Raw genomic sequence first — 24825 nt, forward strand, 5'->3', positions numbered from 1 at the left:
GCTGTAGCCCAGTTAGACCTCGTGTTAATCCGGCCATGAATCCACTTAATGTTAGACTGTTGTTCTGTACTCTAGCAAACTGATTTTTGTTTTCTTCAATATTCAATATTAATATTCGTAATAGGTTCAGAGGTATTCTGTACAGCGAGGTAATCTAAAGGGCTGCATGTATGAAATGTTAAATGTTTGTGGGAAGTCGGATTCTTAATAATTTAATTATCACACAGTCTTGCTGAGTTGGGCAATATATTATTAGAGAATACTTTATCAGTGCCCACTGATTCTAGGCAAAATAATTGCAGTTGTAGGAAATTATTAATTGCCATTATCTGCAACTAGACATAATAATAATGTTTTGTAATGCAAAAACTTGTTAAACAATACAATATAATTGTTTAACAATTTTAACAATAATACATCCAAATCTTGGCCAACATTGTCTGATATTTATTCTCCCTACAATCTCCCCCTCTCTCTTTTTAATTGATTCTTTTCAATTATCTCTCAAATACCCTCTCTATCTCTTAAATACCCTACCCTTCTTCACTGACTTTAATCTTCTTTCAAGACAAAAATCTAAATTATTAGAACAGGATCACCTTTGAAGAAGAACGCACACATATTCTTTGTTGTAGCCAAGTATTTAACTATCAACTCACAGGTCCCACAAAAGAAGCTCTGCTTATCAAATATCAGTGTCTAGTTTACATTTACTTTGCGATTTGTTCTTAGCAAGGTTAAGTTTTTTTTTTCAGTAATGTTCCATCTTGTTATACGACATTGACTCATTTTCTTAATGTTGATGGATGGTATGTCTGCCCTTCTAGTGTCTAATAAAGCAATACCTATGAACAAGGGCATCTACAATGCACAGCACTGCAAGATTGTATTTTTCCAGAACAAATGAGAGATGTTATGACTTTCTGTGAAAAATAAGAAACTATAACCTAATCCAAATTGTGATTCTGACGCTGCCATGAGTTTGCCAGGATAGATACGCTAAAGAATGCCAAATTCAAAGTCCTAGTAGCTGTCCATCCAAGACCATCCAAATTATCCTAGTATTGCAAATTTGTGGTGTCTTAGTTCATTGCATGCACCCATACTTTGTTTGTTTTGTGAGAAAAAAGAGATTTCTCTAACATCCCTTGGGGGACACCGGGACCTTGGGGTATAGAGTAGGGACAGGCGACACTGACACTTTAACTTTAGTTAAAACAAAAGCTCTGGCTACACCTCCTCTATATCCCACCTCCTGCCAGAGGCCAGCTGAGTTTAAGTGTCCGGCGAGCGGGCCGTTTTTACTTTTCTGTTTTTATTTATTTTATGTGTATCGGAGACCTAACAGCCGGCGGCTCGCTGAGCCGCGTAGTCGGCTGTCAGTCAGGACTCCCCGCTGCTGGTAATTTCTTTTGCTCTCCTGCGGCTGCGCTCTGTCTGCGGGAAGGGGGAGCAGAGGTGCCATGTAGGTCCTCCTTGTCTGCCTGCTCCCTCTGCCGAATATTTGACCCCCCATGGAGCCAGGCTCAGACGATGGTGGCTGTGTCTGTCCTCCATGTACAGCGTGCATGCTTTCTGCACACACTGCGTCTGGAGGGTTGGCAGCAGGTAAGTGAAACTCTCGCTTTAATGTAATCTTGTAAATTCCGTCATTTAATTCCGATATGTATGCGATTGTTTTTCTTTTCTTTTTGTTGTTTAGTATGTTTATATCTTAAAAAATTTCAATAAAAATACTGGATTTAAAAAAAAAAAGTGAAACTCTCTCTCAGCATAGTGCTGGGAGAGAGAGGGTAGAAATCGCAGTGTGTTCCCTGAGCTGGCTGTTTTTTACTGAAAGCAGTCTTTTTAATTGGGTAAAGATAAGGGTTCTATTTTTAGCTCGTGGAACAGGGTCAAGCAAGGGTCACTGTCTCAGTGAGCCCTGCTAGGCTCTGGATTGGTTGAGGTGATTGTCATTTGTAGACGATAGCCAGGCTAGAGCTGGGCCCTAGGGGGAGTGTGTTCCTCTTGTGCACTTCCCCCGTGGTAGTCTCTCACTCCTCTTGTGCAGACACCAGAATAGGCAGCCATTTTAAAAGCTCCAGCTTATACCCTTTTCTATCCTGTATACTGTAAGGTAAAGGGTTGGGAGTGGTTTGTAAAGAATTTGTAGTTTTTATAAACTAGGGAGCTTTTGGCTGTGTTGCAGGCTCACTTTCTCTTGTAGTTTGTGTGCTGCTTGTTATCTGTATTGTGTGTATTTCACTGTACTGTTTTGTCCCATCTGTTAACATGTCAGAGAGGGAAAAATCAACGCATGGCAGGGCTGGTGCTACTCTGCTAAGTTTCACCTGTGCTGTATGTCATGTTAAGTTACCGTCTGGGCAGCCAGGCACACAGGCTCTGTGTGTTTCCTGTTGGCCCACGGAGACTACTCCTGGTGAAACAGTTGCTGTCTGTTCAAACACGGAGGAGCCTGCCTGGGCTCTGTCTCTATTTAATACGGTGCAACTGCTTGCTCAGAGGGTACAGCCTCAAGCTGCTCAATCCTCTGATTCAGCTTCCTCAGCTCAGGTTTTGCCTGTTTCTGCTCCAGTGCAGTCTGTAGAACCAGCCTGGGTACAGGGTCTTGCATCCTCGGTACAGGGTTTGGTGTCGGTTTCTTCCTCTTTGGAGAGGATGATGCAATCGGCTGCACCGTCTTCCTCAGGTAAGCGGAAGAGTGTGGCGGCACCTCCTCTGGGATATGAGTCTGATTCTGATTGTGGTTCCCAGGAAGAGGACTCTGACATAGATGCTGCTTCTCTAGTGGAGGAGGTTCAGACTGATCGTCAGAGTGCGGAGGAGTTAATTCAGGCTGTACGTCAGGGACTTGATATTCCTGAGGAGCAAGTCCCTGAGGCTTCTGGATCCTCTCTTTTTGAAAAACGCAAGAAAAAGGCGTTTGTTTTCCCAGCCTCTACCCATTTGTAAGATTTGCTGCCGGAACCTTGGACTTCCCCAGACAGGAAGTTCCAGGTGTCTAGGCGACTGCAGTCGTGTTATCCTTTTCCCCCTGAAGTTCTCGCTAAGTGGGAGACGCTTCCTCAGGTGGATGCAGCTGTGGCAAGGTTAGAAAAGGTAGCTGCTATTCCTCTTCCTAACCAGGCCACTCTTAAGGATGGTACAGACCGGAAGGTCGAGACCGTTCAGTCCATTTTTGTGGCAGCGGGTGCTTCTTTGAGGCCTGGCTTGGCATCAGCGTGGGTTAACAAAGCTGTTGAATGCTGGTCAGAACAGCTGTCTGAAGGTTTGTTGGCAGGCAGGCCGTCCTCTGAACTGCTTCCTTTAGTGGAGCAGATTCAGAGAGCGACAGATTATTTAGGAGAGGCTGCTATGGAAACAGGGCTTATTGGAGCGCGCATTTCTGCCTTGGCAGTTTCAGCGCGTCGGACTCTTTGGCTTAAGTCCTAGGAGGCTGATGTAGAGTCCAAAAAGGCTCTTGAGTCCATTCCTTTTTCTGGAGGAGTTCTGTTTGGACCTCAGCTGGATTCCTTTATTAGTCTGGCATCAGGAGGTAAGAACATTTTCCTGCCGGTCAGTGCTCCCAAGCAGAGGATGTCCAGATTTCGGCCCTTTCGTTCCGCATGAAGATCTCGAGGACAATATTCCTCATGGCTATCATCTAGAGGTCAGTCATCCGCCCCTAGGGGTGGTTTGCAGCGGGGACGTCAGGTCTGGTCTGCTCGAAATCCAGCTGCGAAGCCTGCAGACAAACAGTCTGCATGACTGTCTTTTTGCTCCTTTGCTGTCATTGGTGGTAGAAGCCCGTCTTCTGCGGTTCAGGGATCGGTGGTGTCAGTCCACTACCGATGTCTGGATTCGGGGAGTGGTGAACCAGGGTTACAAGATCGATCTGCTCTGTCTTCCTACCAGAAGGTTCTTCACCACAGGGCTTCCGTCTTGTCCGAGAAAACGTTTGGCTTTATCAGGAGCGATTCAATCCCTTCTTTCGTCCGGAGTGATTATTCCGGTCCCTCATTCTCAAAGAGGTTTGGGGTTTTATTCCAATCTTTTTCTTGTGACAAAACCAGATGGCTCCTTCAGACCGATTCTCAATCTTAAGGATTTGAATACACAGATCAGAGTGCTCAGCTTCAAGATGGAGTCTTTAAGCTTGGTCATTCTCGGCATGGAACAGGGAGATTTTATGGTGGCTCTAGACATCAAATATGCATATCTCCATGTGCCTATTTGGAAGGGTCATTAGTCCCTGTTGAGGTTTGCAGTTCGGTCAGAGCACTTCCAATTTCAGGCTCTTCCGTTCGGTCTCGCCACAGCTCCACGTATCTTCACCAAGATCATGGCGATTATGGCTGCTCTGCTAAGGGCCAAGAGAATTACAATCATCCCTTACCTGGACGATCTACTTTTAAAGGCAGATTCTTCAGAGAAGCTTCTGTTGCATATTCAGGTAGTAATCCAGACCATGGAGTCGCACGGTTGGATTATCAACTTTAAAAAATCCAAGTTGATCCCATCCCAGCGGATGGTGTTTCTGGGTCTCTTATTCGATACCCGTCTGAGACGGGTGTTCTTTCCTCAGGACAAGATCCTAGCCTTGCAGAGGATGGTGAAATCCCTGTTGGTGGCAAGGAGTCCTTCCATTCATTTTGCAATGAGGCTTCTGGGCAAGATGGTATCGTCATTCGAAGCGATCCAGTTTGCTCAGTTCCATGCACAACAGTTTCAATTGGAACTTATGTCGCAATGGAACAAATCCCATCGCAATCTGGCGAGTCAGGTTTTTTGCCTGTCTCCGCAGACGCGTCAGTCACTGATCTCGTTGCTACACAGGCAGAATCTCACCAGTGGACGCTTATTCTCAATTTGGGATTGGATTCTGATAACAATAGACGCCAGCCTTCGGGGTTGGGGGGCTGTATGTCTTCAGGCTCGGTTTCAGGGGCTTTGGACTCAGAGGGAGTCCAAACTCCCAATAAATGTCTTTGAACTGCGCGCGGTGTTTCATGCTCTAAGAAGTGCGCAACACTTGCTGCAGGGAAAGCCAGTAAAAATCCACTTGGATAATGTCACAGCAGTGGCATATCTCAACCATCGGGGCGGCACCAGGAGTCCCTTGGCCATGAGGGCGACTCACAGTATATTTCTGTGGGCCGAAGCTCACATTTCGGTACTCGTGGCCATCTTCATTCCCGGAATAGAAAATTGGGAAGCAGACTTCTTAAGCAGGCAGACTCTGCATCCAGGGGAATGGTCTATCCATCAGGAGGTGTCAACCGGATGTCGACATGATGACATCTCCGTTGAATCACAAGGTTCCCTGCTACTGTTCATGTGCAAGAGATCCCGGGGCAGTCGCGGTAAACGCTATGTCCGTCCCTTGGAGGTACCGCTTAGTGTACCTTTTTCCTCTGATAGCCATGCTTCCACGAGTACTGAAAAAGGTGGAGAGAGGGTGTTCCAGTGCTTCTAGTGGCGCCGGATTGGCCGCGCAGGGCTTGGTACACCGACGTACTATTCATAGCAGGAGGTCGGTTGTGGCGGTTGCCAATACGCCCAGACCTGCTAACCCAGGGTCCCTTTTGTCATCAAAGTTTGCAACGTCTGGCTTTAACGGCGTGGCTGTTGAAGCCAGGATCCTAAGAGCTAAGGGTTTTTTCGAATCGGGTGGTACAGACCATGCTCCGTGCTCGAAAACTGGCTTTGGCCAAAATATATCATCGTGTCTGGAAGATATATATTGGTTGGTGCGAAAAGAAGGGATATACTATGTCTTCTTTTCATCTGGCCAGGTTACTGAGGTTCTTGCAGGATGGCTTGGATGCAGGTTTGCGCCTTAGTTCTCTTAAGGGTCAGGTGTCTGCTCTTTGAATCTTCTTTCAAAGAAAACTTGCTGTCCTACCTGATGTGAAAACTTTCATTCACTGTGTTCTCCATGTTCAACCTCCTTATATTCCTCCGGGTTCCGCCATGGGATTTGAATTTGGTGTTGAGGGCTTTACAGCATCCACCGTTTGAACCTTTAAATATGGTGGATTGCAAATTTGTTACTTTGAAAATGGTTTTTCTTTTGCCCATTTCTACGCCACGCAAAGTTTCAGAGCTTGCGGCTTTGTCTTGCAAGCCTCCTCTGCTAGTTTGTCATGAGGATAGGGCAGTTCTTCGAACCAAGCCCTCTTTCCTTCCTAAAGTTGTATCTAAATTTCATTTAAATCAGGACATTGTTATTCCGGCTTTATCTGATTCTTCTTCTTCTGATAACGATGACTCTATTCGTTATCTTGATGTTGTTTGTGCCTTGAGAATTTATGTTAAAAGGTCTCACAAGTTACGCAAAACTGAGGATCTTTTGATTCTTTATGATGCTCACAAAAGAGGCTGGCCAGCTTCTAAGGTGACCATTGCTAGGTGGATTACAGCTGTTATCCATCAGGCTTACAGTGGGGCTGGGGAGCCTGTCCCAGATAATCTACGGGCGCATTCTACAAGATCTGTAAGTGCTTCTTAGGTGGCCCGCCATGGTGCCTCCAGTGAACCGTTGTGTAAAACGGCCACATGGTCTTCTGTACACACTTTCACAAAGTTTTACAGATTTAATGTGTTTGCCTCTAGGGATGCAAGTTTTGGGAGAAAGGTGCTTCGGGCCGTTTCTTCTGAGCGTTCCCTCCCGTGAGACAGCTTTGGGATGTCCCCAAGGTCCCGGTGTCCCCCAAGGGATGTTAGAGAAAATGGGATTTTTATACTTACGTAAAATCCGTTTCTCTTAATCCGTTGGGGGACACCGGGCGCCCACCCTTAACGCTCTTGTTTCTCCTTCTGTTTGACATGTTGTTTGGTTGTTAAGAGAATGATGTGTTAAGTTTATTCTCTTTCTTTGGTTTCTCTCTATCTCCCTTTCTGCGGGCTTGGTTAAACATAGACTGGCCTCTAGCAGGAGGTGGGGTATAGAGGTGGTGGAGCCAGAGCTTTTGTTTTTAACTAGAGTTAAAGTGCCAGTGTCGCCTGTCCCTACTCTATACCTCAAGGTCCCGGTGTCCCCCAACGGATTAAGAGAAACTGATTTTACGTAAGTATAAAATTCCCATTTTTATAATAGTTGGGAATTTATTCTTTATGTCCTGCAGTGTTTATGATGGGATGGACCAGACAGTTTGAATAGCATTGATGAGTGATCTATTTTGAGCACTAAAAGAAACCCTGCCACTCTATCAATGCCAGCCCTTATCTGTAAATACAATAGTGGCCTAGGGAAGGGGGGCATCTTTGTTCACTCATGTCACCACCTGCAGACTGTAACTGATCTTAACACTGTACAGCTAATTACAGTAGTTAAAAGCACTGTAACTCTTTTTTAATTCTTTATAATGTTCATTATTGGAGGCATAAAGATTTATAATGTATACAAGAGCAGGGAGAAAAGTGACCAGTTCCGATGCTGTGGGAATTAGCTGTTAGCTTTGAGTAATGAAAATGTATAGATGGGAGGTGTGTAATGAATGCAGTCCCATTGTATGGCCATGGACCGGAGCCTTGGCCATACAATTGCATATAGTGCTCACTTCCATCTTCTTAACCAAGACTCCTTTGGACAGCTCCAGTCCTCCGAGGCTGGAACCTCTCTTTACTCCTTTCTGTGTAGTTGTCTGGCAGCTGCTATCAGGTTATGGTGGTCATCTCCTGAGAAAGTTTTAAAATCACTGAAGGTTTCATTAATTGGTTTAAGAGCATTAGCTCATGTTTATTAAGCAGAATCCGGGACTGCACAACACTTTCCTCGACGGTTTATTCTCTCACATTAATTGGTGTAGGTTTTTTCCATTTCACTGATCACACAAGCTCGGAGGCTGTGTTACTGATGAACTCCCAAAGCACAGCGTACATATTTCAGCAGTTTTTGAAGAACTGTCTTTAATTAGGATCCCAGGTGAGGTACTTACAGGAGAAACATTTATTAAATGGGGAGGATTCAAATACATTTTTAGGCAGTGATTGACTTTGAACATCTGGTAGAGAGCCAGTTGAGAACAGAGGAGAGCTAGCATGAAAGACACTGTAAGGTTAGGATGGAGAAAATAGGAAGGTTGGGAGTGACGAAAGCTAGGGAGAGTGGAAAAGGAATGCAGGAAAGTTGAGATAGTTGAAAGACAGTGGTAAATATACAGTGTGTGTATAATATGTATATGTAGAGATATTGTATGTTTTAGTTTGTATATATCTATAGTATTGTGCTTGTCTGTACGTCTATTTTATTGCATTGTGTAATGACGTTGTTGCAGATTTTAGTGTAGTGTGTGTGGTTTGACCTTGAGATGATTTCCTTCAGTTGGTTGAGCTCGTCAGGCATAGTTATTGTGGACGGTTTCTTACCCTATCCCATCGCTCCTAGCCAGCTGACTGTGAGAAAACACAATGTATTTCTTGTCTTCCCTTAAGCAGCTTCCTTACTGGTTATTACTGATATCTGTGCATTTCAGAACAGGAGAAAAGTTTTCATTGGTACATTTGGTTACATTACTATAGATATAGACTGTTTCAAACATATTCACAATCTGCTGCCATTTTTCCTGTTTTCATTATATATGTTTTCTGTTTGTTTAAACAGGTGAAGATGCCTCTTTACCTGTGACTACAGGTGGAAGTTTTCAGGTGCTGGTAAATAATGTATTTTATTTCACCCAGCGAGTTGTGGACAAGCTGTGGCAAGGAATGTTCAACAAAGACTCAAAACTAGTGGTTGATTGTATCATCCAGCTCATCTCACAGGTGAGGGACAGACTGCAGGTATTACTTTCCAGCTTTTTTTTTTATTAGTGGACCCAAGAGTTGGAGGGGAATGACAGTAGAAATTAATGAAGAGGTTTAAATATATACAGGAGGTACTGATTAAATGCTCTGCAAAAGAAAGTAATATGTTTCTGTCACCAAGTTGTGCGTGTGAATATGTAAACTAATAATCTGTAAACCCAAGATGGACAAATAACAGGAAGTAGGTAGCCAAAGTAACAAAACAAATACTGCTTCAGTAAGTTGGAGGACAAATATCCAGTCATATTTTCATATAATCATTTTCCAATAATTTGAATAAGTGCATAGTTATTTTGTCTTCTAAGGGTACTGCTTCCTAACGTCCATTGTCTTGGCTTTGTTTTGTGCAGTCAAAGAGACGGTCTCAAGGTTTGTCCCTTGATGCTATATATAACTGCTTGAACAGGACTGTGTTGTACCAGTTCTCCAGAGCCCACAAAACTGTCCCTCAACAAGTTGCTCTTTTGGATTCCCTGCGAGTTCTCACAGTGAATAGAAACCTAATCCTTGGTCCTGGGAATCATGACCAAGACTTCATCTCCTGTCTGGCTCACTGTTTGATTAATCTCCACATGGGAAGGTAGGCTATGCTCTGCAGCACATTTAGAATCTGATGTGTGATCTGATCAGTGGATTGTGTTATCTTATTCATCAACAGAATAGTATCTCAGTTTTTCTTTGTTGATCCATTTTGGATTTTTCATGTGATCACGGCAAACAAAGTGTTTCTAGTCACCTGATTACCTGCTTATACCCCCTGAACGGAACACACAGCTGCCATTTTTGATTGTGTGTGTGTGTGTGTGTATGTATGTATATATATTTGCCTGGGAAAACAACATTCTAGTATGGTGATGAGATAAAAATATTAGCACATAGTTATTTGATAGTGTCTTCAGTCCAAACACAATCCAAGATTTATTGGTATCCTCAAAATAGTGACCAAGAATTCATTTTAGTCTAGAAGTGGTTGTAATAAAAACATGTCAGCACTTATAAGTCTGTTAACCGTTGGTAAGAAGAGGGGGGGCGAATGAAAAACAAATCCAATTTTTGGGGGTTGTTTTCATTAACCAAGTCATCACAAATCATTACCAAGTATGTGTATAGGGTCAAATGTCTAGATGAGATAAATCTGGAAACAGAGCTTTGAGATGCAATGACAATCACCACATCATTCAACTAAACATTGTGGAGAAAAAATACACAATTACACAAATACAATTATTAACAAGTCATTTTTATTATCAGACAGACTTCTTTGACTTTTGCTTATGTATTTCAATCTTCCAAATACTGCTTGGACAAGGGTATGTGACATCTAGTAATATATCCACATCACTTTCTGTGCCAAAACTGTGTTAATCTTTCATCTGCTCCCCTGGATGCAGTGAGAAAATGTAACCACAGCAATATAATATACTGGGTATATTGTTTTGAAGGATATTTGTTCTAATTGTAAATACACCTATTTACAACATGTCAGAGACCCTATGCTTATCAAGCAGCTTGACGGTTCAGGGAAACAAAAAATAGCCTTAAGTTGTGTTCATGTAGGTTTCACTTTCACAGTTTGGCTTTACTTTCAGAGTTACAAGCATGTTAACTTAACACTTTAGAAATCTTAATCATTTTCAGTTTCCATGGAAAGCTGTCACTTATGATTGTGTTCTCTTTGCAGCAACCCTGATGGCTTTGGATTGGAAGCTGAAGCCAGGATGACCACTTGGCACATCATGATGCCCTCAGAGGTAGAGCAGGATGGAGTATACCAGGATATAAGCGAAGGTAAACGTGGATCAGAATGCTAGTTGCTGGCACAGAAATCCATGTATAGTCCATGAAATCGAGACGACATAGAGTTGCTTTAATAAAGCCTTATGCATATTCTACATAATAGTCAGATCTTTGTTTCCTCGCAAAAAACGATCTAACTATGCACTAAAATATGTAACAGTCATACTAAGGCAGTTTGATTCAATTATGTAAGTGAACAGAGGATTTCCTAGTATGGCTGCTTTCAGCTGTCAATAACGTGTGGTTGTGTTGTAATATATGAAATAGGAAATAAAAAGATTGTGAAAGCTCTAATGTTGATTCCTAGAGATTGTACGTGCACTGCAATAATAACAGATTTTATATTGATGTGTCTATAAATTGTCAAAGGATTCTGAATGTGTTTTGCAGGGCGCCAGCTCCTTTTGAAAGCTGTCAACCGAGTTTGGATAGAGTTGATTCATAGCAAAAAACAAGTTCTGGAGGATATGTTCAAAGTGACATTTCCTGTCAATGAACGAGGACATGTGGACATTGCTGTTGTCAGGCCTTTCATTGAAGAACCAACATTGCGTTCTTGGCAAAACCATCTTGGTAAGTCATCACTAAGATTGAATTCTTCTTACGGGTTCATGTATCTCCAGCAATCATTCTTCCTTAAAATCATTACTTTATTAGGTATGTTTCTCCTCTTTTCCCCTATACCTTTTTCATTTAACATATTGATAAACCTAAACATGCACATATATTTTTATTTTATTTTGTTTTATTTACGGTCAAACAATCGCAAAACAAGTAAAATACAAATAAACAGAATCAAACATAAACTGATGCATTTAGTATAAGTGAATACAACATTTAAGACCCAAAATTCTCCAAAAGAAGATGAAGATCAATTATGACATGGTCATCCAGGTTTTCATATTTTTTGGGGGAGAAAAGTAAGAAAGAGGAGGTGTGAAATTGCTGAGAATTAAAATAACTTTAACTTAGGTAAGTGGATGATATTATGAATTGGCCAGGGTTCACAAGTCTTGTAGAAGGATTTTGTGCAGATTTTCTTATAATGTCATATATTCTATATGATAAAAATGCCGTATCCTTTTTATTGTTGCTGAAAGAGAAGGAGGAGCTAGGGATTTCCATTCCACCACGATATTCACATTTCTTTTTAATAGAAGTGCATATATATATATATATATATATATATATATATATATATATATATATATATATATATATATATATATATATATATATATATATATATATATATATATTTTTTCAGAAACTGAAGATATTGTATGGAAGGATGTAATAACAATAGTTTCTTTCTTTTTTTTTAAAAAAAAAAAACTTTTTATTTGTAACAGCAGGTAATACAATACACAGGTTATTGAGTACATTTAAATATTAATGACAAAGACTACAAAAGAATAGATGCGTCCTTCACAATGTGGTATAATCCAGATAATGGCTAGGAGCGAAAGGCCTAGCTGACGTAGATCGTAGTGATGATCATGCCACCACAGTTGAGAGACCATGTAAGGTTGGGGATATATGAAGATTGAAAAAGACTGCTGGGTTTTTTTCATTTTTTTTTTTTAGGGGAATGAAAGGGGGTGGGGGGGGGGGGGAGGAGTCTCCGGTGTGTATCTGCGTCTCTGCACAGAGACCCTTTCATTCCCAAGAAAATGAGGAAGAGAGAAGGTACAGATGAAGAGGGAAAGTGCATTGAAGGCTTCGAGAAAGCCAGTCATATTGCTATTGTTGTAGGAATACCGAGGGCCCCACACTTTGTGAAAAGTGGGGATTGTATCGTGAACGGGACTTGTCACATGTTCCATGGAGGCAGTGTGCCAGGTTCTATTTATAACAACCTCCTCTAGAGGATTGCAAAGCTTTCTTCCAATCACTAGCTATCTGAAGTTTAGCTGCCTTATTTATGTGTCAAACAAGTTTATCTGATGGCTTAGAGATCCCTTTGATAGGCTGACACAGGAGCACGGATAACCGGAATGGTTTCTTTCTATACCAGTTAGACTTCCTGGGCCTGATTCATTAAGGCACATAAAACGTACGTAATTCAGGCATATGCACGTCCATATTTAACTACAAGCAGATCTGAAGAAACGTCTCTTGCTGAATACGGATGTAGGTATGCTCTGCTTACACGGCACTTGCTGTATTGAGACACAAGACACTGCAGAATACGTACAATACATATGTGCAGTATAAAGTTTCAGTAGGACACACAGAAAATAAAAGTATTAAATTATTGTCATCTGTTTTATAGTATACCCGTTAATGGAAAAGCATTAAAAAAAAAAAAGAAACCTTTTTTTCCGTAATCTTTTACCCCCATGAAATACATTTATCAGGATGTTAGTAATGTCTACTGTACATAAAATGCATTTTTACACTTGCTCTTGATTGTAAACACATGTTCTAGCATACGTGCACAGCTGTCATCACTAGTACATCAGACCTGTAGCTGGTGCAAGTGACTGAAAACACGTTAGAGATGCCCAAAGCTTGAATCGGATGCTTCTGCATGTGCTCGAGATTTGCATGCCATTACTGTACATTGACTCTGTGCATACGTCCCTTCCCCTCCCTGTTCCGCCCTGCAAATCATAGGCAGTTGGACGTGTCATTGATGTGCAAACATGAATTGCGGTGTTTGGCTTATGTTTCTGTTATTCACGTTCACAGAGGTGAAAAAATGTAAAATGCGCCACATAAATGACCTTGCGTTTATTAATGAATGCTACTAAGGAATATCCCAGCACGGAGACACTCCAAGCCTAAAATGGAAATGAATTTCCCTGATGTTTAGAAAAGTTCTTTGTGCTGCATGAAAGACTAGAGCATACTGATTTTCGGTTTTTTTTTGTGGCTAGTAGCTCACACAAATATTCTGTGCTTGACAGCTTATGAGAAGAAGTGCATCAGTAAAGGAGAAGCGCTGGTTCCAAGTTCTCAGTCCAAACTGTCACGTGTCAGCAGTGGCTTTGGCCTTTCTAAACTAACTGGTTCAAGAAGAAATCGTAAGGAGAGCGGACTCAACAAACACAATCTCTCCACACAGGTATTCTGTGTAGAGCTCTGTTCTTTTTATAGTGAAAATGTCGCCCTCTATGAGCTTATCAATATATTTGTTCCTCTATCTGTAAACGCCAGTGGCCGAAATGTGTGCGTTTAGTACTGAAGCTAAGTATATATGTACCATTGATGTCCGTAGTATAGTGGACAGGTGTCGTTAGTAACAAAGGAGTCTTGGAGAAAAAGCTAACTCCAACATTCAGTATGGTTAATATTCCAGATAGCAGAAAGCTAATATAACTGATAAAATGCTTCAAATTGTCAAATACAGGTAATATGTGAATGTAATGGTACAATTTCTCATCCAGGATGATCATGTGCAAGTGGAAGCTGAAGGCAAATAGCCAGGCGCGGCGCTCCCATTAGGCAAGGTTAGGCACTTGCCTAGGGCGCCGGGCTCTGGAGGGCGCATGGAGGGCGCCACAGATTAAAAATTTCTTTAAAACTGTGCGGCGACCGCTGACCATACCTTTCACGTCCGCCGCACAGCTTCACATACATCCACAGGGAGGGGGGGAGGGACTATTGATCATCACCGCCGCCTCTCTGCTCCGTCTCCTCCCCTCCACTCACTGACTGTCGGGCCATGACATCATCATCACGTCCCGACGGTGTCAGTGAGTGGAGGGGAGCAGACGGAGCAGAGAGGAGGCAAGTTAAGGTAAGAAAAGACGGGGAGGGGCGGGGGGCGTCGATTTTGAAAATGTGCCTAGGGCACATAGGACCCTAGCATCGGCCCTGCAAATAGCTGCTAGCATAGTATGGATAATATTGACATTATCAGTTACATTTGTTTAATTGGTAATATTTCAAGATTCTGAGGGCAGTTTCATCCCGGGAAATGTGCTCCAACTTTTCCTTTTTAAAATATACTTCTGTGAGCAAGCTACAGGCACATGGGTGTCAGACAGCTATTTTCTGATGCAGGGTTGTAGAAAGAAAGAAATACTGTACATGTAAAATAAAAACTTTTTAATCAAATTAATATAGAGAGAAAAACAATTTGCTATTAATATACAGTTTCAGACAAAAAGTAGATATACAACTTAAATGTTTAGACTCCAGTCTTTAATAAGAAACTTTACATTTATAGAGTACTTTTTAACAGCCAAAAGTGTCTATGCACAATTTTGGCGCTGTAGCAGACAAAAACCTTATAATATACAGTATATTTGCCCGGTAACCATTAACATTCTCTGTAATATGAACACATATTATGTGCATCATTGTATGTCAATGTAATAACAAATGTGACCATGTTTTATTTTCACAAAGCAATATTGCTGGTGATATACAATACCTCTATTTTCATTGTTACCTAGGAAATCTCCCAGTGGATATTCACTCATATTGCAGTTGTGCGTGACCTGGTAGATATGCAATATAAGGAATACCAAGAGGTAAGGTGATCAAGTGTGTATTTCATAGTAACTTATGCCATTGGCATATAGAAAGCATCATTAGAGGTAAACTTGAGTTCCAAACATGATATCATTTCATAAGATGGAAGGGGTACAGTTTTAAATATTTTTGTTTAATAGTAATTGATGGGACTTGGTTGGGAACTGGTATCCGCCAATACAATAGAACCGTATAGTTGAAAGCAAGTTGCTGTTACTAATTCCCATCAGTTATTAAACCAGACATGATATCCATTAAGTAACAATCTAAAATATGGAGTTGCCTGAAACCTTTTACTGCTTATCTTAACCCATCCCTGCTAAGGACACAATAAAATTGGTTGTTATACTAGCCCACTACTGAAATGAGTTCAAGCTGCACAATATGACTATAAGTAAAGGATGCTTTGTGTTTTACATGGGATTTTAATCTGTTATTAATTCAACATACTAGTTACTAGCGATGTGCTGCCGGACACCACCGCAATATCCGGCTGCGCACATTTCCAGATACTACAGTATCACAACATTGCAGATTTTCCTGCACACCTCTATGGAGTTCAAGGAAGAATCTGCAGTGTTGCGGAGTACCTTCACGACCATTCTAAGGGCACTCCGTAGCACATCGCTAGTAATTGAATCTGCTCCTAAGAATTTAAGTTATTAAAGGCTGTACTCTGTAACATCTGCAAAAGAGACAAAAACAGTCTTATTGATAAAGACTTAAATGACAGTGAAGGACTATGTTTCTCTATGTTCTTGAACATATGATTTTGTTTATTATGTGTTAAGGTCCCAAGCTGAAATAAATAGGTGGCTTCCAAATCATTGCTTAAAATTTAACTTTTCTGTTCTTTGTAAATAGCGTCAACAAAACGCGTTGAAGTATGTGACAGAGGAATGGAACCAGATAGAGTATGAGCTGCTGCGTGAGAGAGGGCTCTGGGGCCCACCAATCGGTTCCCACCTGGATAAATGGATGCTTGAGATGACTGAAGGGCCATGTAGAATGAGGAAGAAAATTGTTAGAAATGACATGTTCTATATTCACTATCCATATGTCCCTGAAGTGGAGCAAGATTCTAACACAATGGTGAGTGCCATCGTCAGCTGGGTTTCTTTAAAATTTCCATTTTGTTAGTTTTATTGAATGTTACCATAAGTATTTGTATTTTTAGTTAGTTACCCATTGTTTTTAAGTATGTCGGTATAATGTCATTTACTATTAAAGTGGACATGTCTGCTTCCAATAGTGAAGGCAACCGTTTTGTGGGTTAGACTCAGTCACTGCACACCCAGTTTCAGATCCATACAATTGGTCTACATTGGACAGTTAGACAATCAGTCCACTAGAAATCAGTGGTATTATTGAGGCACAGACACTGGTAAATTGATGGGATCCATTATCATGCATGTTGGTTTAGTCCAGGGTTTCCCAAACCCAGTCTTAATGGCTCCCCAACAGTGCAGGTTTTCTGGATCACATGTGACATAATTAGGACCACCTGTGGATCTGTTACAATGTGTCAATCAGTAATGAATACACCTGTGCTCCAGCAAGGAGATATGGAAAACCTGCACTGTTGGGGGAGCCCTGGTTTAGTCAATAAAATGGCTGCGTCCAATGTTTGTAGGCAACAGACCCGATTTAAACAGAATTCTATAATGTCTCTGTATCTGTCCATTAGACTTTTTGGTCGACATATAATTTTATATTTCTGATATGTTTATACTTAATACCTCATTTTTAGTCAGACTTTCCATGTACACTACCTGAAACCTCTGATGGTGTCTTCGTGGTAACTCATGAGAAGGTAAAAACCGTGTAAAGAATCTGTGCACAGGCTGTACTGAAGAGTATCACTAGAGCATGTTCTAACAAAGCTGCACTGCTTATGTATCATAACACAACTAGTGCCTTTCACTTGTCTTGATGAAGTCTAGTATTTTATGATCAGTTCCACTCTGAAAATGAGTATACTAAACATAAGTTTTAGCATTTGTGTAATGGAACATAGCTGTGTGCTGGACATCCAATTCCTCACAATTTTTTTATTTTTTTATTACAACTTAGAAAAACTAGATCCCACCATGCAGCGGAGTTCAAATTCTTAAAGGTTTTTTATTTGTTATTGAACAAGAGTTGAGATTATGCCAAATGAACAACCAGATTCTTGACTCATTTAACTATGGATTTATAAAATGTACTCTTCATTATGTTCATTTTCACGGATGTGGGAAAGTGTTTCCTTTAGCTTCTGCATGAGCTAACTGCTTTTTTGAATGCTTTGTCTATAGACTCTTTGCAGTAACTGTAAGCTGTGAGGGGCGAGCGTGCCGCACGGTAACAGCCTGTTATCTTCGGTGCTCGCACAGCTGTGTCTGGCTAGCAGTCACGTGCTGCACACTGCGGCTAGGAAAATGCACACTGTCCCTTTGTCTCTGGAATACCAGAGTGCTGAAATAATGTTTGTTTCAAGAGTTTTAAAAGACAGTTTATTCGATGCAGCCATGCCAAGCATGCCTGGATGATGTACTGTAGAAACCAGCCGCTTCCACTAACAAAACAAAAGCAAACTTGACCTATGTGTATGCATAACAAACAGTGGAATGTTCTACATTTCTATGTAAAATCGTTCATGGTAAATTAAAAATCTGCCTTTAACTTGCTATATGTGTATATTAGAAATAGGTAGTTTGATATTTCAGTAGAAGTAATTTAATTGTGCTTTAACCAGGTTATTTTACTTGCTGTGTAGAGGCCTACAGGGTTTTCATTAATATTTTGGTTCAGCAAAATCTTTAGAATTTAACCATCCAAAACCCAGATTCATCTGATTTATAGGCTACATGAACCAAAAAAGGTTTAATCTCCAGGAAGTGATCATAAGATATGTTAATTAATAATTTGTATTATTACTATTGTATTATTATTATTATTATATGTAATTTGTATGGAAGTCCATCCTGTCTAATTTAATATACCAGTTAAGGTTTGGATTTAGCTTAGTATTTGTTGAAATCATTAATGCTAAATTTTAAATATATTAGATATAATCACATGGTCAAGGCCAGACAAAATGGCAAATTATTAATTTAATTTATACTAAAGTATTTTTAGATTCTGATCTGGGTGCCTGAAAATGGGGCGTCGTTGTATAACCAAACAATTAGTCTAAGAGTGACTGTTGTTCTTGACAATATGTACAGATTTGATAAAACATAGTTTTCATTAGCTTTTCACACAAACAAATGTTGAAACTTAGTTTGCAGTGAGAACTACTTTAAGATCACATTAGTGGTCCTCCATACCCTTTGTAAAATGGGAAACCAATATTCCAAAATAAGTTTATCAAGTTTTTCTCAAGAAAGCAGCAAAAGACAAAAATAACTATTTATTTAGGCTTCCACTGGTACACTGAGGGTTTATTATTTGGAGATTAAAGATCAGAGCTCTGGTAGGGAGCTAGGTTTACCATTAGGACTGTTTTGGATTATGATTAAAGCATTACATTGTGACCAGTGATAGGTTTCTAGGGTGGCAATAATTCTAGGACACCAGAGGGCAGAAAACCTCACATAGGCCCGCACAGGTAGGCTCAAGGCAGGTGCCCATTTTGCCATTTTATTAAATAGTTTTATTTTATAGTGTTTATAGGTGTGCATAGAAAAGTGCTATACATGATTTATTTAAGGATCATTTACATTTGAAAAACAGCCAGGGTTTATAGGACCCAAAATAAGGACACAGATAGGGGTTAGAATAAAGATATAGCTATCTTAAAGAGGGGCATCTGGCATATACAGCAAGTTTTTATTTGCAGGTTACACATTGGTGCTGTTATGGAACTGTGCGTGATCACCAGACACACTGAAAAGCAGCAAGTATCAATGTAACTTTAATAATCTATTTTATGGTTGATGTAACCAAGGAGAATGCAGTAAACAGTGTTATCTTGGTATCATTGCATTGAAGGTTAATTGGCTGCTATCAAAATTGACCTTAGTGTGTCTGTGTGTGTCTGTGTGTGTCTGTGTGTGTCTGTGTGTGTCTGTGTGTGTCTGTGTGTGTCTGTGTGTGTCTGTGTGTGTCTGTGTCTGTGTCTGTGTCTGTGTCTGTGTCTGTGTCTGTGTCTGTGTCTGTGTCTGTGTCTGTGTCTGTGTCTGTGTCTGTGTCTGTGTCTGTGTCTGTGTCTGTGTGTATGTCAGGGAATTTAGACTGTAGGCTCCAATGGAGCAGGGATTGATGTGAGTTCTCTGTACAGCGCTGCGGAATTAGTGGCACTATATAAATAACTGGTGATGATGATAGAATGTACTTCTGTATTAAATTCTAAATATTCCTGTTTTTGTGTTTTTGTTTCTGTGAATGTTACAGAAACCAGCCCGGTACCGTCGTGCCATCAGCTATGACAGTAAGGACTACTACATGCGCCTAATGCCGGGGAACCCAGCAGTGTTTCAGGATACACTGGAGGAAAGCTCTGAAGGGGATGCAGCCCAACATGAACCAGAACATGGGGAAGACACCATTGCCAGAGTGAAAGGTAAGGGGAAGATATTAATGTCTCGTCAGGTTTTGATAAGCACAAATAAATATACTTTTTAATCAGGGAAAATCATAACATAGTTTTAACCAGTGGTGGAAGTGGAAATTTAGAAGTGTCTGAATGAATGGTAAATGTTACTGAATTGGCAGGGGCTTTAGGGATTTTGATATAGGCTTAAAATCATTTTAGCCCTAAATGTAAATGCTTTTTAATGCTATTTTAGTAAAATACAAAGACTAATCCCTTCTGTGTCCACCTGCACTCTGTTGTCATACACATGAGATCTATAATATAAATGTCTAGTGGCGTGTGTTAGTCTGTCTGTGTGTGTGTGTGTGTGTGTGTGTGTAAAAAATAAAACCAATCTGCAGTGCCACCTGCTGGGCGGAGTTATACACTGACCTACTAAATTCTTAGTGTGTGTGGGGAAAAAAATTCAGAAAGGGCTGAAATTTGGTATACGAAGATGTTTTTCATTTGTTACTTTAATTTGTTAATTGTTAAAAGTGTTTATAAAGATTTAAAAAAAAAATATATATATATATATATATATATATATATATATATATATATATATATATATATATATATATATATATATATATATATATTTCTTGAAGGAGAAGTGACAGTTGGGAGTGGTTGGTGGTTGCCGGGGGTGACAGTGGGGAGTGGTTGGTGGTTGAGGCCTGGGCTATGGCCCAAATGCATGACAAGAACCTTTTTAACACCTTAAGTAGCTTGATTTGACTAGAATGCATGAGTATCATGCACGGGTTAACTTGTGTGTATATATACATACATACATACATACATACATACATACATACATACATGCACACACACTTGTTTTAATTGCATCGTGAGGACCCATGTCTGGAACATGGCGTATATGGAAACCCCTTTCCTAATGCCTTGTTGACAGAACAATCATAGGGTTATATATAGGAGCAGTTTGTCACTATATGAGATTTACACTTTGACTTTGTATAAAGTACGGACACGGACTGCAAGATGGGGAAGTGTCATGTATTTTGACTGTCTGAGGGCATTCACATTCCCAAATACATAAATTAATAAATAATAGCAATGGTATGGAAAGTTTCATGTATCCTGGCCGTCTCAGGACATCTGCATGTCCGTGGAGGCTACAGCCCTGTTCAACCACTGCACATCATTTCAACAAGTTTGATCACTCTTTAAAGCTGCTATGCGGTTCTTTATGTAGAATTTCAACCCTGAGCAGTTCTGATCTTTCAGTATGGATGGTTCAGCCATGAGGCACGCAACACAGTCTGGCTTTCTGTGCACCCGTCTGTATAAACCTCATCAGGTGTTTCTAAACAGCCTGGACCTCCTCTCTGTCCCAGGATTTCCTCCTCATTTCTTTGCAACCTGAAAGGAAGTAGACTGCAAAATACAGAGAAGGCAAAGTTCTTCTGCCTAGCAGCACTGTGTGCTACACCTACCTGTGGAAGCCATGGCTGGGCACTGGTCCCGTGTTGCCAGGTCCATACACTGCCTGTCTTCTGACGTGGAAGTGTCGACCAAATGTTTGGTCACTTGTCCCTCTGTCACGGGGGATTGATCATCTGACATGTCGCTCTGTAGCTGGACCGGTTCTGAAAAGACATAGATATGTAAATGACCGAGGTAAAAGTCAAAAGCATACATCAGACACTAAATTTTCCACTTACCGTCCGGATCAATGTGCATCTTGTCCAAATTCTTGCCTTTGAATTCGGCCAGTCTGCCACTCTCAAGAGCCATTAACAGTTTGCTGATCTTGGCAAGTTGGAGGGTACCATCTGGGTGGTGGTAATACTGCCGGTGCACCCTGATGTTGTGTCCAAGGAAGTCTACCAACTGTTCCAGTTCTGTGTCATTTAGGATGAGGACCCCACCCACTCAGGCAAACAGTCGAATGCAATCGGAGCCTCTTAAGTGTGACAAGGCAGCTGGTCTGGCGAACATGTAGACATTTTGACTATCCACTCCATATTTCTAACGCTTTTCTGCCGGAAGTTCCATTGCAGCATACTTGGCTGGCGTCAGTAGGAATGGGGACTTTTCTCCCTCGTTTTCCTCGGATTTCAATGCGAGTGAAGTGGTGGCAGAGCTTCCTCTCAACTTCGGAAAGCGATAGGGACACATCTTAGTGGAGATTCAAAGTAACTCTTGAGGAGAAGGTAGTCAGCAACATTTTTGAAACTTCCCCTTCCCTTCTTCGATTGAACAAGATCACCTGTGCCATGGTGACTTTTGCAAGTAGTGCCCAGTGGTTAACCATAGGCTCGGTGGATAGACCACTTTGGTAGGCTTGCTGCTTCTCATCGAGGTACAAGTGCATCTTTTTCACATCTTCCGTGAAAGGTAAGAGCTGAGGCATGTTTCACTTGGACTCCTTAAGAGTTTTCAAGGCAGCTGATGAGATCAACTCGTTCCATCTTGCCTCATATAGCTTCCTGAAATTTCATGTGTTTTCAACCGCAGCAGTGCAGCCCTCCATTATGGCTCGGCACTCCACAATGCTCACTATGTTTTGCAAGCCATGCCCAACCTTGAGTGCCAGCAAAGGGTGTCTTAAATGTATCTGCCCTCCTCGTCATAGCCACCTACAAGCTGCACAGCGTGTACAACGTGCAGAAAGTTCAATGGGGCGGTAAAGTCTTCTATCCTCTCCAAAGGGGTGGCTCTTCTGACTTGTAGCAGTAGCCTGCCCATTTCTCTAAGCTTCTGACGGATGTACTCGTGCCTGCCAACATCTGATCCGACCTGGTTGAACAGATGCTTTCCCATCTGCATCTTTCCCAGATACATCGGTCATTTTTGACCGCGAGTAAGACTTCATCCTGGGTCTTGTCACTCAAGAGCTTCCAAAAGCCACCACTGATGTCAGGTGGAACAGGCTGAGCAAAGGCGCACAATGACTGGACTCTGTTCTTGCCAGGTGTGAGCTTGTTGCCCCTTCGATATCACTTACATCTCTTCATGTGTCGCCACAGGTATTTCCTTGCAAACAAGCCCTGGAAGGCTACACAGTGCATGAAGCCTTTAGGCTCCATCTCTCTCTGGAAGTTTGCACGGGACCAGAATGCTATGGCCTGCCCTCATTGCCCCAGCGTTGTGTGCAAAGTTGCCCCTATTGCAAAGATGTGCCATTTGCATGCACCTTTCTTTCGAGTGCTTGGGGAATTTCAGGGCCCAGGCTACTTCAGTCTCATTGCGGTGAACATGCGCCATGAGCTGGGCAATTTTTTCACAGTACAGGCAGTACTGCTTTTTGTTATACGACCTGTGGCTATCACTGTTTCTGGATAGCGTTTTGACAGGCACTGCGTCGGCACTCCGACCCTCTGTGTGTTTAAAACACAGCTGCCAGAAGGTCGAGAATGGTCGTACATAGAACTCATCTCTGGGTACCTGCACTCTGCTGCGCTGGTGGGCAACGGGGCATCACCGCTAGTGTCTGAACCGCTCTCTTCCGAAGTGTCAGTCATACTCGTCTCCACTGCTCTCCAGGCTATAGTCGGAGCTACCAGTGGGCTCTGTCATGCTTCCCTGTCCCCGATTTACCCTTAGCAGCAGATGGATTCGACTGTATCTTTACCCGCTTGGTGTATAAAGAGCCAGCAGGCTGCAGTCACTTCCTCTTCCTGCTCCTGCTATGCTTTTGGATGGTATACTGGCCTCTGGCGATGGGATGCTCACTCACTTTTCCACTCCACATTGGACACAGACACACTTTTGTTCCGACAAATGTAACTCTCAGGGACATGCCTGATTTTTATGCTTAGCATATCGGCAAGGTCCCCTGCATTGATTAGCCTTGGGAAGCTTTATGTGGAGCTCAATTTTTGTCCCTACTACAACACAGGTCCCCACAGTGTTTGTGTCTAAACAGGTCAATGTCCCCACAAGCATATGAATGCAAGTACACACACAAACACACACAATACACACAGCAAAAAATGAGAATAACATCTAGTATACAAAAATCTGACTCTCGCTAAAGTAATTCTCTGCGTCCTGAGATATAGTAAGAATGGTGTTGAGTAATGAAGAAATACATAGTAGAAACCCTGGCTTGTTCATTCTGTTACAGTGAAAGTTGTTCTCTGCCTTCTTATGTTTATTTAATTATCGTTCAGTAATATAGCGTTACCATATTACGTTGTGCTTCCCAGAGACTAATGAATCACTCACATCAGTCCCTGCCCTATTTTAGCTTACAATCTGAAAACACACACACACACACACACACACACACACTTTAAATTTTTTTGACTGTTGAATGAAACCGGACCATCCAGAGGGAACCCAATGTGCCTAAAGCAAAAAGTGACAAAATTACTGAGGGCTATACATAGTAAAATATTAGCACTGCTTCCTGCCCCCAACAACTCTGGCTGGACTTATCGCTTCCAGAACTTTTTACCTTTTAATTTGACTTTCCACCATTCTGTACTATGTTTGGCTAATAGTCATGTACAGGTAAATGGGCATCAAATTGTGGTTTAACCTGTGGCTAGATGTACTACTGCAGTTTGAGAAGCTGGAAGTGTAAAGATCCTTTGGATTTCCGATAGAGTTGCACTTCATATTTTACTATGTAATGTTTACAGTCAGTACATAGTTATCTTTATTTCTTTTAGATGCAGAACTACTTTAAAGATAAAAATAACACATTTTTAAACAATATTAATGGCAGTCTTTTGTTTATTTGATTTAGGCTTAGTAAAAGCACCTCTTAAGCGATCAAGGTCTGCTCCTGATGGTGGAGAAGATGAAAACCAGGATCTCTTGCAGGACCAGTTGTCGGAAGGCTCTTCCATGGATGAAGACGAGAAGATGGACAGTACCACTCTGCTTAGACTTCTTGAGGAAGGAGAAAAGGTAGTGTGAATGGCTGGGCAAACCTGCTGCTTGCCTTAGAGTCTTAGGAAACACAAGGAATGAGTACTTGCTTGAGGTGTAAGGCTGGGTACACACTACAGAAAACTTCTCCCGATGCGATATCATTAATGATTTTACAAACGACTGAAAGTCCCGATCAGCATGGCGATTCATGTGTGCGCACTTACGTGATTTACCTTCAGATCTGTGCTCTTCATCTGTCCTAACCGTCTGCTGAAAAGATCAAGACTCTGTAAACTCTATGGAGATCTGGAGATCGTGAGTGCATACATACTGCAGAATTTGCC

At 41.4% G+C, this 24825-nt stretch overlaps 1 protein-coding gene across 3 annotated transcripts in view; it reads left to right on the plus strand.

The window, feature by feature from the left end:
* WDFY3 (WD repeat and FYVE domain containing 3) overlaps positions 1–24825 on the plus strand; it is a 209299-nt gene that overhangs the window by 152497 nt on the left and 31977 nt on the right. Inside the window, exons 37-46 of one of the 3 annotated variants that reach the window (XM_075203228.1) lie at positions 8588–8748; positions 9141–9370; positions 10472–10578; positions 10978–11160; positions 13500–13657; positions 14994–15071; positions 15937–16164; positions 16823–16885; positions 19450–19618; positions 24354–24517. In XM_075203228.1, the coding sequence (XP_075059329.1) occupies positions 8588–8748; positions 9141–9370; positions 10472–10578; positions 10978–11160; positions 13500–13657; positions 14994–15071; positions 15937–16164; positions 16823–16885; positions 19450–19618; positions 24354–24517 (1541 nt within the window). Of the gene's footprint in view, positions 1–8587; positions 8767–9140; positions 9371–10471; positions 10579–10977; positions 11161–13499; positions 13658–14993; positions 15072–15936; positions 16165–16822; positions 16886–19449; positions 19619–24353; positions 24518–24825 lie in introns of all 3 variants that reach the window. The other 2 variants (XM_075203247.1, XM_075203237.1) reach the window with 2 other exon arrangements.

This window comes from Mixophyes fleayi, chromosome 1, assembly GCF_038048845.1.
Source record: "Mixophyes fleayi isolate aMixFle1 chromosome 1, aMixFle1.hap1, whole genome shotgun sequence".
Taxonomy (NCBI): Eukaryota; Metazoa; Chordata; class Amphibia; order Anura; family Limnodynastidae; genus Mixophyes; species Mixophyes fleayi.